This window comes from Oryzias melastigma, linkage group LG7, assembly GCF_002922805.2.
Source record: "Oryzias melastigma strain HK-1 linkage group LG7, ASM292280v2, whole genome shotgun sequence".
Lineage (NCBI taxonomy): Eukaryota > Metazoa > Chordata > Actinopteri > Beloniformes > Adrianichthyidae > Oryzias > Oryzias melastigma.
The window spans coordinates 4689820-4704945 of record NC_050518.1 but is presented as its reverse complement, the minus strand read 5'-3'; the positions used below and the strand labels follow the sequence as shown (position 1 = coordinate 4704945).

The window sequence follows — 15126 nt, the reverse complement described above, 5'->3', positions numbered from 1 at the left end:
GTCTGGCTGGAATTATGACGCCAAGAAGTACATCTATGAACAGAGGAGTGAAAACAAAAAGCTTGGATTTGCAGGATTTGAACTTTACACATCAAGCTTTGCCCACTGTAGGTGACGGAGGAGCCCTAGTAAACAGTAAAAAAAGAAGACAAAAGAAGAATCCCCTCCCAGCAGTTACCTGTTTGCCTGGTGTGAACATCACCAGCTGGTGAAACTGCTTTTAATGTGTTCTTGAACGCGCCATAATACAGTATGTACAAACAAGAAAAACTCAGCTACATGTTAGCCGCGTTAACCGTATTCACATCAACACCCAAGCTTGTCTGCAACTCATAAAAAAAGGACAGCTAAATCAAATTTTTATTTCTACTGTTCCCTCCCCCTCCATGAATCCCACAACTAAAATTAATCCACATGTAAGGCGCTCCGGATGATAAAACTCACTGTAGTTTTTAGAAATGATCAAGGTTTTAGGTGTGCCTTATAGTGCATATCTGAGGACAAATGTGGAACTCGACGTTCCCTGATGTCTTTCGGTGTCTTATGAGGGACTTCAAGTTTTTTTTTTTTTTTTTAATAAATATATTTCCTTTGCAAGAGATCTTCATATTGACTAGTTTTATTCATAAGGAAATAGTTTGATCAACTGTGTGGTCTGTTTGGATGCAGCTTTGCAGGTCTATGCAATGCTGACATTTCTTTGGAAACAGAAGGGACTGTGTCGTTTTTGTTCTGCATCTGTTGTTGTGTTCCTTTAACAATGATCATGAGATAAATTATAAAATTGCCGAGTTTTTAGAATTTTTCTGTACCAGACTAATACTGGCAAATGCTTTTTACAACCCATGTTGATGTGTTTTAATTTATACAGCAAATACATATAGTCTAGTAAAAAGCTGAAACTTTGAAACTTGTTTTACTTTATTTCCAACTAATTGACTTAATAGATGCATTTGAATTTTCTCACATTAAAGGTGTAGACTCTTTAATACATTCACTTTACTTCTAGACTATAGTAGTTATTTTAGGAGATTTTTGGCTTCTTGTTACAATCATACATTTTATATACTTTATTAAAGATATAGAAGCAGTTACCACACTAATTATGTTTTAGTGAGAAAACGGCTTGAGCTTTTAATTATGCACTAATCACTAATACCCGTCTCCATCTTAAATAGTTAATTAAAAGTGAGGAATATCTCCTGCTATCTCCTCCAGAGTCTGGCTTGCATCCAGCCCCGTATTCCTCCTCTAACTTTGAGCCCTATGGCCCTCTCTACATGAGTAATAACAAGCTGAGGGCTGGTTTCCCTGGTACACTGGAATGCAACGATTATACCACTGGATGAGCTTATTTTCTAGTTACAGGTTTTATATCCGCCTGACACGAGTCTGTCATTTGTCAGACCCCAAATAACACCAGCCTGAGTCATAAAACAGTTCAACTGAGGGGATGTGGTTTAAGGGCGACAAAGTTCAAGCTCTAAAATTGTTGCCGTCTTTATGGGGAACAATGAAAAGTGTTTTGATTTAATCAAGATATTTTCTGTCTTGAGATTATTTTGTCTGATTTTATAGTTGTGCAAGAAGCTTTTCTGCATTTTCTGTGAAGGTGTTGTAACTTTATGATTGTATTGAATCACAGGATCATGACAAACTACATGAAGATGTAATTTTACACTCCTTGACGATGTCTGAACAAAAAAAGCTAACAGTTTGGGGTTTTTGATGTGTTTTCTTGCATGTGACAACAACAAAAAGGATTCCTGATAGGGTTGCATGTTTCTAACTTCCTTGATTCAGAGAATGAACCATTAACTTCCTCCTTCACACCTTTCTTGTATAACCTCTCAAGCTGTGATCAGTTTTCCCTAAGAGTCAGAAATGCTTTTACCTCAAAGATTTACTAGTTTATCCTTCTTTCCTGAACTCGTAACTTTAAACTTAAGTCACATGCACTCGTATGGCTGCTGCGGGTTTTTGGTTTGTCTGGGACTGTGGCTGCATTTTTCCTGCTGCTATTAAATTCTCACTTCCCTCTTTCGAACTACTGTAAAAGCATTTTAACATTTGTGTTTTGATTATGATTATGCAGTTTTTAGGCAAAATTGAAAAAACCTGTTTTGTTTTCTAGTTCATAGTTTCTGCAGAGCGGCAGAAGTTAATTAGAAATTTACCTCTGAGTTATGGGCGGGACTATTGGCAGGGAGTTTACACCCTCTCCCGCTAGCTTACAGCCCCTCACACCTCAAAATGGCCAGCAATATCTTGGCCAGTGGTCCCCAACCACTAGGAACTGGTACCAGTCCGTGGAAGAAATAACTTATTACACCCATTTTTTCTTTTGAGTCTCAACAATCTTTTACTATGAAAAATCTTATTTTGAAAAATAACTGGACTCTCCCAGCTTCACCTTCTATCACTTGAGCTGTAAAGTTTAGTCAAGGGAGCAAAACGACTACATTTGAACAATACTTTATTATGAAAAATCTTTTGGTTAAGAAAATTGACCGAAATCTCTCTGTTACATTTCAGTCACTTGAGTTCTAAAAGTAGTCTGGCAGTGTGCAACACGGGGTACCAGGAGTTCTACTTAGAATATGGATTTATTGCAACAGGTGATTCACACACACTGAGCCCGTTTGCATAATAATCATTATATACATCGGCAGAATGTTATCAGAGTTTCGTGTTCCACTGGTGTTATTATCTAATGTTATTAATATGAATACATTTGAGTTACATTACATTACCAGGTGGGCCACAGTGAAATCCTTGGGCGTTGAGCAGTTCGCAGCCCCCAAAAGGTTGGGATCTGCTGTTCTAGGCCATTCAGCCGTAAAGTTATGAGCCAGATGGCAGCTAAGATGAGGAAAATGAAGACGTACATGGAAGTATTTGTCGGTATCAGAATGTAGTGGAGCAGGGTGCATGTGGCCCATTGATTGTAGCACTTATGTCAATGCTACAAGCTTTTTCAAAGGCATTTTTCATCCGCTCCTGAATCATTTGAATAAAAAAATACTCAAACACAGTTTTAATCTTAATTTACTTTTTAAATATGGCCTCCATCATGGGAAAAATGCTACAAAAACAATCCATTTGTTATTTGGAATGACATGGAAGGTAAGACCAGTTTGAGTCCTCCTGTAACATTTTGTACTCTACACAAAAATTTGAGAAAATGTACAGCTAACTGTGAAACATTTACTCAAGTCGACTCTGATTAATGACCACGGCATCTGTAAATTTTGAAGGCTTTGTAGTGCCGAAGTCACTGGTGTATTTTTTTCTTCTTTTTCTTCTGATGCCCATATATTGAGGTAGAAAGGTAAAAGAGACTCACTAAACAGAAGACATGAATAAAAGATCCAATATGAGATTCAGAGGTACCAGAGCTTAAGGAATAAAAGGTATTTGATCAATTTTGGGCCGGTTCGAAAAGAGAACAAGCTGTCAGATCCAATACCTTCTAATTTAAAATTTCATTGTGAAGGAGTTGCAACAGAACCAATGACTTGATTGAATAAGAAAGCTGCACAAAAAAGAATACAAAACCTGATAGTTGGGAGTGTACTAGCAAAGTCTTGGTAGGAGTTTTTGTTTCAATGCAGAGATGTTCTGTTGATGCAGGAAATACGTTGCTTAGAGGATCTAAGGATACCAGTATACCTATAGAACAGACCCTAACTCTGCACACATAATCCCAGATGAACGTCATGCAGAAAAATACAAGACTTAAATGTTTTTTCTTGTTTTACGAACTTCTTTCCAGTTGTATAAGTGTGATTATGCACCTTAAGTTTTAAAAAAGACAAATCCTCCCCAGTTGTAATGGTGGACATCAACAACTGCATAGATATCCAGGACTATGTGATGACTGACAGCCTTCTTCTATAGGGGTGGGTGGTGGAAGGACCATATACACCTGATGCAGTTACACAAATAGTATTTTTGCTCAGACAATGCAGATGGATACATTTGGCAATACACTTCTTGAATCTTGAAAGCTCCATCAAATTAAATTATTTTTGTAGATTTGTAGAGTGGAGTTGCTCTGAACTTTGCAGTCACACTGCCTATCAGTGATTGTAATAGGGGGACTTTAGAAGAATGGGAACATCTGAGACTCAAATCTAAAGCTACATACACATTTGGGATGTGATGGGTGTTCAAGAACATCATAATGATGTATTTTTAAACATTCTTCTAGCATATGGTGTTCAGGCTGAACTGCTGCTACCTAATACAAACACACGTACTCACAGTTGGAAGAGGCTTTCTTTCAAATCTCGTGAATCTCGCTCCAGGCTTTTTTTTCACAGCTCTATTCTGATAAATGAAATACTTGGTGTGATATGAAAACTGCAATTATCAATTCCTCCTTTAAACAGGGTTCCTGCACGTTTCTTCAAGTTAAATATTAGTGTTTTTAAGACCTTGCATATAAGAAAATTGACCAATTTCTCCTATTTACCTGCCTTATGGACAAAAAACCCATAATCAATTAAAGTTTAAATTTCAGTAATTAAATTGCAATTATTAGACTACAGAAAAATGTCATCACTATTCGTACAGGCATCTGGCAACTGGAGATATTTGATTATTCTTATTTGTTGAAAACAAAGACAAATATTTAATTGATTGTTGTACTAAAGAATTGATAAATGTAGGGAATGCACTTCCTTTCTCATTATCTTCTCTTCTAATTTTAGCTTGTACATCTTCATCCTCACTTGGAATCTTCCTCTTGAATAATCTTCCCTACATTGTTCTTTTTCAAGGACCTTTTAGTAATAAAAAATAATTTATTTGCTGCATGTTCCCTTCTACCATTGCATTACTGTTTTATCTTCAACTGTAAATCACAATTGTGTTTAGAAATTGTATGAATCATGTATTGTTTTTTTTTTGCTGCAAACTAACCTTCAAACAAACCAACTTCCAACTTGCATAAATATGCCTACTCGACTGTGAATGAATTAAGCGATCCTGGAGAACAAAATCAGACGTACCCTATACGTTGCTCATGCGTGATGTGTTTGTTTAGGGAAGCGATAGAATTAGTGGTAAATGTTAAAGGAGGGAAGGATGTAAATTCCATTTCGTAGCGATGATAAGACACTAAAATTAGTAAAGTGATGAGATAAAGTTCTGTCTGGTTCACAGTTTTAGCGACATCAGCCTGTAGCTGCTTAAAAGGTATAAGTTAAAGCAGCAAATACAAACACACAGGCATGAGTACCTCCATCAGATCTTATACCCATACGCAGTACTGGACCGTAGCAGCTTTCTTTCAGCCCTGGACACAACTAGCTTGTCACCTTCTTGTACTTTGCACTGTCATAATGCTGATGCGAGTGCCTATTTTTTCCCCCTTTTCGTCTACTTCATCTATAGAAGACAAAGAATAAGAACGACTAGAAAAGTCATACGGAAAATGTTTTTAATTTCACCATTTTTAGACCAAGATATCAAAATGTAAGACTTTTTTTAATGCTTTTAAAGGCCCTATTTCCAAATTTTTAAATTCAAGGGAACCCTGTTTAAATCAATTTTAAAACAGTTGGCACTTGCGCTTCTCATACATTACTACCAAATCCAAGTCTCTGATTGGCCAGAGTTCTACCTGGTTTTACATTCAATGCACGTTCAATGGCCGTAATGCCCCAAAACTTACTCCCATAGTGATGTGTGAACGCGAGAGTTTTTGAAAGCTAGAAACGCTCATACTTGCATAGACTATTCATTGGAAGTGGTTGCTTAAACCTGGTGTGAACCTAGCATAAGATTTCTTTATTCTGTGGATCCTCCATCAACTCACCTCCTATACTCCAGTCTTACCTTAGTAGATTCTGCTGCATTCCACCCTTTTTTTGCATGTTTGTTTCCTTGAAATCATTTGCTGCTTTCCATTTCCCCTCGCTGTAGTTTTTGTTTTCAGTTTTTAATCCCTTCTTGTCTGAGGTGCACATGAGCTGCATCACTTTTTTGTGTGTGCTGCTTACTCATGCAGACTTAAGTCCTCCACAGGTCAAAAAACCGGTCCAGCAAGCATTTTGCCCTTTGACTCCAATTTTCCATCAAACGTGCATCTGAGCTGCGTTTCAGTGGGACCCCCCAAAAACATACATACAGAAAACAAAAGGTTGCATTTTGACCTGGTTGAGAAGACACTCAGATTTCCAATATTTTGGTTCATTTCGTTTTTTTATGCCTCTTGAATGTACAGCTTGTTCCAAAAACATTATAGCTGACAAAACACCATTCAACCTAGAGGTCTACACCCGTGTGCTACAGTGAATGAAAATGCTGCAGGTTGAAAAGATGCTCACATTATATCTTCTGACGGCCCAGAGTCAAGAAACCAGAACATTTTGTTGTATTTTAAGGTGCAGTGAGTTTATATTATGGCAATGATGGAAAAAGCTCTATGCAGCTTTAGTATTAAAGGTTATTTAGGTTTCTTTTTTGTGTGGCAAAGACTTAGTTACCGGTTGATAAGCTGTAGATAGCATGCTGACACAATGACAGATCGTAAACTAAGCAGTAGGCTTATTTGCTTTATGAATGAAGGAAATCACCTTCTTTCTTTTGTTTAGGGTGTTTTTTTTCTCATGCCCGATATCCCCTCATTTCACTTTGCCCAAGCTACATATAAGTACATGCGCAGAATGTTGCTGTAAAGAAAATTCATAGCATTTTAGATTCATACAGTGCAACAAATCAAAGGCCCTTTGAAGTTTACGGCTGGAAATCAAAACGCAAGAACGCTTTAATGTACTTTCATAATTTTCCAACATCAGATTGCATCATTTTAAACGTTTCTAATAGTAAAGCATTGATTGAGGCACTGAAATGTTTATCCATATATCATTTTGTCTCAAATATGTCATTTATATGTTGTAGGGTTGCCACAATTCTTGGTTTAAAACCAAACTGTCTCACCATTAAACTGAATCATGTGGACAGTGCATATCAGTATGTTTACGTTGAAGGTATCAAACACATGCATTGTGCTATTTTTAAGCAGGATAAATCATTAATGTTTTATTACATTACGCCAGACTTGGCATAAGCCAACTGAAAAGTGGTCTGCAGTCAAAGTCTGCACTGGCTCAGCAATGCCAGACAACAGGCTGCACTACATATCAAATAGTCCTCTTTTTGTGAAAAGCTATCTAAACTTGATAAATAACAAGAATAAAGTGTTAAAAATCAGTTGAATATGTATTTATTTAGTAAATGAAGTGTGATAATTCCCAACAAAGCATGAAATCAGAAATGAATGCATGACGTGGAAGCCTGAACCGTCCAACGCAAAGCAAAAGATGGTTGCTTCGCAAAGTGTACTTAATTTACATTAATACATGTCAACGGGTTATTTATTTATTTTTTTATTAATTGTGTGCATTAATGTGTTAACATTGAACAACCCCATGACCCCGAAAGGGATTGTGGAAAACTGATGGATGATTGATTGTCAGGCTTTCATCCTAGTTTGAGTTTAAATGGGCAACAGTTTAGGAATATAAAAACAATAAAAAATATTTTTTCACAGATTTAAGTTGAAACAAACACTTTCCCTGTCATTTAAAGAAGCCCTGAAGTCATAATCAGAATTTTGCATCCTATCCTGTCATAATTTACTTTGAACAAAGTTAAATTCACTTAAGAGTACAGACTTATCCATGTTGCCTCTTTGTGTTAACCTCAGTTGTCATAGCCTAAATCCTCCAAACTTCCCCACTTATGTAATGTCTCCTTCTCTGTGTGACCTGTTTCTTTGGTAATTGCATTCACACAATCACACAAACATTCTTACACAGCAGGATTCCTGCCTGTGGCCAGATCACCTCCTAAGCTGCTTTAAAGTGAAACTTTTCATTTCTGCATGCAAACACACACATTTCAATAACTTTATTGATTCTTGAAAACTTCATTGGCTTACCTCGATCACCTATGGAGCTTTATGCACAACTTCTGTTCTACTTTATTCCTCTTTTTATCAAACACATTTTAAAATCCTTTGGCCACAATTCTCATTTATCAGATTCAATTTTGTCACGAAATCATTCATGCTTAACCTTTATGTAACCAATCCAACTTTGTCAGGTCCAAGATGCTGCACTCGTGGCTTCTCTATATCCTGCATGTGTCTGTAAGGATAGAAGCACAATGTGTGTTATAGGGCAGTAAAGAGTAGGAATGTTACCCCAGCTGAGTGTAAACCAAAAAAAGGCTGCTTAATCAAGCAGGGCAAAGAGTGGGTGGAAAACAGACATGGCACTGAATCAGATTATATTACTTCACAGCGCTGCTAATCAAAACATCTACGGATGCTGAGTAGATTCATTCAGTGAGAGATTATGCTGTCTGGAACTGAAAATAAGTTATTCACACTCAGAACAGTAACTTTATGGTTGCTTAAATACAAAACAACATATCTTTAGAGATTTAGGAATGTATTTTTTTAAAATACAACCCCATTGGATCAAATGAAATGTTGAAAAGTAAACACAGCTAATTCTTATTTTTTGTCTTCTTTTGTTCTGCAAAAATGTTTAGTTATATCCTCCAAAAATGTGTATTTTATTTTATATTTCTTATCTAATATCTGGTATTCCTGTAAAATAATACGTCAAAAATCGTTTTTGCTATTGTTTTGTGGATTATGTACATTTTTCACAATAAAAAACGAAAAAAGTTTAAATTTTCCAAAAAAACACCTCTTTTGGATTGCAGAGGAAAATTAATCATTACCCCAAACAGTTGAAAGAACATATACCAAACTGAAAAAAAACAGACCAATTTTAGATCTCGTCACACTGGTTCTGGTGCAAACATAAAAACAAAGCAAAAAATGTTAAAGCTAGTATAAAAGTTGAACTCTTGTTTATTTTGTGAGTGATACATAATAATTTGCTGATTTTAGATATCATTAAAATCCACTCCAATCATCTTTTGATCGATTTTTTTATTTTTATTGTATTATTTTTTTAAATTATGGTTATGCTGTTTTTATCAAAAATCCAAAAACCTGTTGTTTTCTAGAACATAGTTTCTGCAGAGCAGCAGAAATTCATTAGAAATTCACCTCTTGAGTTGTGGTTGGGACTGTTGGTGGGAAGTAAACCTTACTTCATTTCCTTTTATCCATCTGTTTGCAGTTTCTCTTGCCCCTTACCACCCCAACATAACATTATAACCTTTATTTATAATAATAATAACCTTTATTTACATAGCACTTTTCAAGATAAAAATCACTAAGTGCTTCACAATAAAACACTGAGTAAAACACAACATACAAATAAAATATAAAAACAAAATTATGAAAAAGCAATTTTAAAAAGATATGTTTTTAGCTGCCATTTTAAAGAAAACACTGACTCTACAGACCTGGAGTTGAGAGGAAGGGAGTTCCAGAGTGATGGAGCCACTGCAAGGTCTTTGATCTAGACCGGTGCTTGGTTATTAAGAGCTCTGTATGTTAAAACCAGGGTTTTAAAATGCTCTATGAAATGAATGGGGAGCCATCCATTTCATTAGCCATGCAACAAAAATGGTGGCCAATGCCAGGACTACCCAGCCGTACAGTTTTTACGCCAAAATCTAGCTCAAACGAGGATAACCAAGACGTGAATGGATCCTTGGGATGGGAACTTGTGGCTCGACTGTAGCAACTGCATCACAGCTTCAACCTCAAAACAACTTGAGTAAAGAAATACCCAAAAAATGTGTTTAACCTTTTTTTTTTTTTTTTTTTTACCAGGAAGTCCCATTGAGATACGATCCCTTTTGTAAGGGAGACCTAAAATGCAAATGTAAGCTTAATTTTCTTTAAATATGTCCTCTATCTTCAGAAAAACACTTCACTGAAGTGGCTCTTTAAAAAGCATCATAAATGCATTTCCTGCGTTTGGCGTATCTACTGCGCTTAACACAGATATAAATAAATGATCAGAAATTTGATATTTACAGGCTTTAAAACCACAGACCTCTGCACCCACAATCCTGCAACATCAAGACCCACTTTGGCCCCTGTACCAACAATCTAAAAACTGCCCAGGAACTTTTTTCAATGCCCTAGTTGTGATTAAAATTGTTTATTGTGAAATGTACTCTGGTGAGAGGTGTGGAGGCGGTTTAAATGGTGCCCAGGTGAGCAAATCTCCCTAAATGACAAAATATAGTGTAAAAATGAAATTAATAACAAGTGTCACAGCTATCAAAGCCAGGAAGCAGGCGATCAAGTAAATCCCCCCCAACAGCCCCCAAATCCCCATAAATGATTATGCTGGTGGCCTTCCTGCTTCCTCTCTCCACCATCCGACTTCCACGTCTTTTCTTGATGGATGGCCTCAAACAGTCAGTGACCCGCTAAGTAAAGCAGCTAAAAACCGCTGAAGCGTTTCTTCTGGAGGATTAGGGTGAAGCAGAGGTGGACAGGGTTCCTTCAACGTCTTAAAAAAAAAAAAAATGGTTTTCGTAGGAGAAACAAATCTGGTTTTGAGCAGGTATAACCAGGGAGTAGAGGGAAAATAAATTCCTCCCATCAGTCTATCTTTCCCTTCCACCTCCCCAGTGGTATTAATTAGCAGCAGCAGATGAGTGGAGAATGGGAGCCTGAAGGGAGAACAGGTTCGTGTCAGGCTAGCGCGCACAGTTGTGGGCCCCTCTTTAAGGCCTTCCTCTCCTCCTTTTTCCCCTCCTCCCTTTTTCTTAAACCTACACCCTTGATACGCTCACACACAGGCCTAAAACAATGTGCAGCCAGAACATCGCTTCATAATCAGTAACCTAGAAATTATGCTGTCTTGGGTTCACATCATTGGCTGGTCCCAGCACAACTGTTTTACCAGGGAAGGTCTTAAACGGCAAAAGCAGAAACATCCCATACATCCTTTTTACTGTAAGTATCTCTAAATATTTAAAGAAAACTGGAAACTCTTTGTGTTCAAACCAGAGCTCTCCAAACCCAGTGATGTTATCATCTAGCCGGACATTCACCCCAGCGTTGACCATCCATCTATAAGCAATTCATGTACATCAGCTTCACTTTTTAATCTTCAGGTTCAGTGTGTCTTACAGAGGAGAGATGCCTCATTTTTTAATCAATACACCTGTCTGGATCTGCAGCGCAGCAGCTTGTCTGTTTTCCCTCTCACATGGTTAGGACTACAAAATGAAAGCCTGCTCTGCTTTCAAATACCAGGAGTCCAGCCCCAAAAGCCAGAGCTGTTTTTGAAACCGAGCGCAGGGCTCTACGTGCATCTCTAAGGCGATGCATATTGCTCAAATATGGGGGGGGAATGTAAATTGTTGGACCGTAAACATAGTGCTGCCTTTGAATTCCAGCTCTCTACTGGTTGAAAGAGACAAATTCAAAGTAAAGATTAAACATTATTTTAAGTGAATAAATAAGTGTTTCTTATGTTCGTTGAAAATATGAGCTGGATTAATCCTGGATATGAAACATTGAACTTGATCATGAAGTATGTTAAATTTCAAGCTAACAACGCTTTTAAAAATGGCACCTTTTTTAAAATAGGCAAGGACCTTTTTTTTTGTTTAGGCTGCTTGGTCAAAGACCATGTAATAAAATAAGTTTTATGATCCCACACATAAACTTATAGAAGTGCTAAAAGCTAGTCTAGAAAGCGTTTTCTGTCTTTTTTTAGAAGAGAAAAAAAAGACAGACCTGTCCATATTCATGAAAATGAATATTACACTCTTATCTTAACTTTCATCCTGTAATGGATGGGTGAACCATGCATTGCCTTTCCTCTCATAGTGGTTGGGATAGGCTCCAGCAACCCTGTGACCCCAAAATGGATTAAGCTGGTTGAGAAGATGGATAGATCAATGGCTTGAGTTTTCAAAAGTAGTGGCAATTTAACTCTTAAGTCGTGAGATGTCGCCGGCTCCATAAACTGTTTGACATACTGTAACGTTTACTCGATCAATATGAATCAGCTGATTCTGACGCAGCGAAAAAGTGGCTTTTGCGATCTGCTTTGCAGCAATATTCTGGAGCGCCAAAAAGAGGGGGTAAAGGTGGCTGATGCTAGGGGCCCAGACTGAGGGTGGGGCCCACAAAGGCCCCTAATACAAATTAGGCGCTGTGTTAGGGCCAAATAAAAAAAATGTTCATGCCAATGCAACACATCACTAGTGTTAAGTGCTTCACTTTCTCTGCAACAGAATTAGCTGATTTAAGTAGATTACGTAAGAATTTTTTAAGTGGCAGCCTGCTCCTTTCAAACATGTCTTTATTATATAAGTTATTTTTACATTTTTGTTAGTATGACTATGTACTTTTTGCGCCATATTACATGTACGAAACTAATTTTAATCATTAAAAGAAAAATTAACAAAAAAACATCACTACCGTGAAGTAGGGCTGGGTCGATAAAATCGATTTGAATCGATTCAAGCTTAACAAATAAAAATAAAAAATAAAGATATAAATTGATCTAGCACATAAAGCTGAAGTGCGCTTGCTTGATGCTAAAGTTTAAGGGAATTTCCAATAGGATGGCTAATGCTAACACTCGGTCAATCTAAACCTACATTGATGACTAAATTAACATCTTTATTTATAAATTTCTATTATAAATTAACGTTTTTTTTAAGGAAATATTTTTTAAATAACTTTTTCTTATACTTTTTTCTTCTTCTGAAATAAGGTGTAATGCTAAAACGCGATCGCCACCAAGTGGCCAAACTGAAACGCCCTCCAGGAGAAGAACAATCTTTACAATGTTAATGATCTGAACATTTTTGTTAGAAATTCTCCTCGTGAGAAACCATGTAACACTGTTTGCTATTAACTTATAAATCACTAATACATTTTAAAGTATGTGAACTGTATCAGTTTAATATAAATATATTCAAAACATGTAGTAGATTAGTGTTCACAACCTTTTTTTAGCCAAGGTACGCTTTTTCCTTGACAAAAATTGTGCGGCACACCAGCATCCAAATATGTAAAACGGGAGAAACTCTGTTGTCTGTATTGAGGTTCAGTCCCTCCACAATCTTGCAACAATTTTTTTTGTAATAATTCAGGCAGAAAAGCTGGAAGTTGCAGCTGTAAATGTAAATGTAAAAAAAGTTGTGATCGTTTTCAATAATAATTTTCAACTAAATTAGTTGCTCAAGCAGTTGTTTTTCACTTTATTGATTTATTAATAACTTTATTAATATGCAATTTTATGTGACCTTACAAAAACAATAATATATTATTTCTGAAGAGTGTTTTTTAAATATTTTTTTAAATGTTTGTACCAGAGCAACTGTAATTTTTCAACAATTGTACGATCACAACATGCTTGTTTTACACAAAAACATTATATTCATGTCTATATTCAGTTGTAACAACACAAAAGTTAACATTTTGAGGTTTTATTATTTTTAATTTTGTCTTCATCCAAAATGTAACTTTAAAAAAATGTTTTATTTATTTTTGGGTAGTACAAAATTTTATTTTAGTAGCATAGTGCAGAAGTGCTGTCACTTTAACCCAATGCATTATGGGAGATGCAGTGCAAACTAATACTAACACTAATGCTGAACAAACTCAAGTCTCTGAGGTTCATTATTTTGTTCACTTTTTCCACGGTCTGACACCGGATACCGCGGGAAGCTACACCGCTAGACACAAGTTTTAGCTGTTATTTTTGTTGAAACTGTGCGACTTTGAGCCAAAAAAGTGAGGATGTTAACAACTTTTGATTGGTCAAAATGATGACATGATTAAGCCTCCAAGAATGATTGGGGGAGACAGTTGGAGGGGTGGAACTTTTCCAAAAAACAGCTAGCTGTGGCTAAATCGTGGGACCGTCATTCTTATCAATAAGTCTTTATTGGAATTAAATAAACACAAAAAGAAAAATGGTCTTTATGGTCTTTTATATTCCTAGCTATTCAATGTTTCATCAGGGCCTGTTTGGATGAAAACAGAGCTGATATCCTGGTGATAGAAAATGTTTTTAGATCAGTGAAAATGAATAATTTTCCACGGTACACCTGAACATCTAAAAAAAACTGTAGTAGATTATTAATGTATTTCTAAACAAACGTGTCTAAATGCGTAAACTCAAAATTAAACTGAATTGAGGAATCGAAACAGTTAAAAAAAAAAATCTGAATCAAATTGATCCAGTCTCTTGTGAATTGAATCAGATCGTTTCTGGAAATTATAATTGATACGCAGCCCTACCGTGATGTGTTGCATATCGGCACAAAGCTGCTTTTCTCTGCTTCAGAATCCACGGAAATTATGTTAATTGCTTAAACAGTTTGAGTTATGGCAGCTGAAAAAATGTCAACACTGGAGCTAAAGCTTTGGTATAAAAAGGTTAACCTCCATCAGGCTTTTTGTCAAATGTTGGGGTCTTTAGATTGCAGAAACCATATGACAAAACAGCTGTAAATGTTGTTTTACTCACTTTGTAATTCTGCTTTCTTCTTTTTTTGTCCTTCTCCCACAGAATTCTATACGACACAACCTGTCTTTGAACAAGTGTTTTCTTAAAGTGCCTCGCTCCAAGGATGACCCTGGAAAAGTAAGTTTGTTCTAAACAATACCCACTTCAATTCAAATGATCAAACACTTTACGCTACTCTGTATGAACAAACTCGCAGAGGAAACATGGGAGCTTTTCAAGGGTATAGCTGCTTTAGTGTCACGTACGTGCATCAATATACCCCCAAAAAGCAGACGGGTCCTGTTTCTTTGAGTCTAGTTTCTTCAGTTAAAAGCAGCTTGTAAGTCTTTAAGCGGCTGAGCTGAATGCCTAATGCTGCTATTTCTGTGTTCTGCGGTCCTGCCATATTGATTCTGCCAAGTAATAATGTGGCACGGAGAGTAATGAATAATAAGTATATGTAGGTACACACCCTCAGGTACGAGGCCTTTCATGCATCTGCTATGCTTTATTAGGGGCCCGTTTCTCTGCTCCTCTCCGTCGCTCGCAAGACGCTTTTAAAATGTTGGTCTGCCGCTGCAGATACTGCAGCTGCCAGGCCCGCTTCAGCTGCAATTTCTCAACTTCTTGTTCTTGTTCAATCAAAGGACTTTTCATTCAGTCACATTTTCTAATTAAGCCTCTCCTTACATGA

At 36.7% G+C, this 15126-nt stretch overlaps 1 protein-coding gene across 3 annotated transcripts in view; it reads left to right on the top strand.

Annotated features, from left to right (window-relative positions):
• LOC112159136 (forkhead box protein J3) overlaps nucleotides 1-15126 on the top strand; it is an 85302-nt gene that overhangs the window by 28074 nt on the left and 42102 nt on the right. For all 3 annotated transcript variants that reach the window (XM_024293027.2, XM_024293025.2, XM_024293026.2), the window contains exon 4: nucleotides 14496-14570. In XM_024293027.2, coding sequence (XP_024148795.1) covers nucleotides 14496-14570 — 75 coding nt within the window. The remainder of the gene's footprint in view (nucleotides 1-14495; nucleotides 14571-15126) is intronic.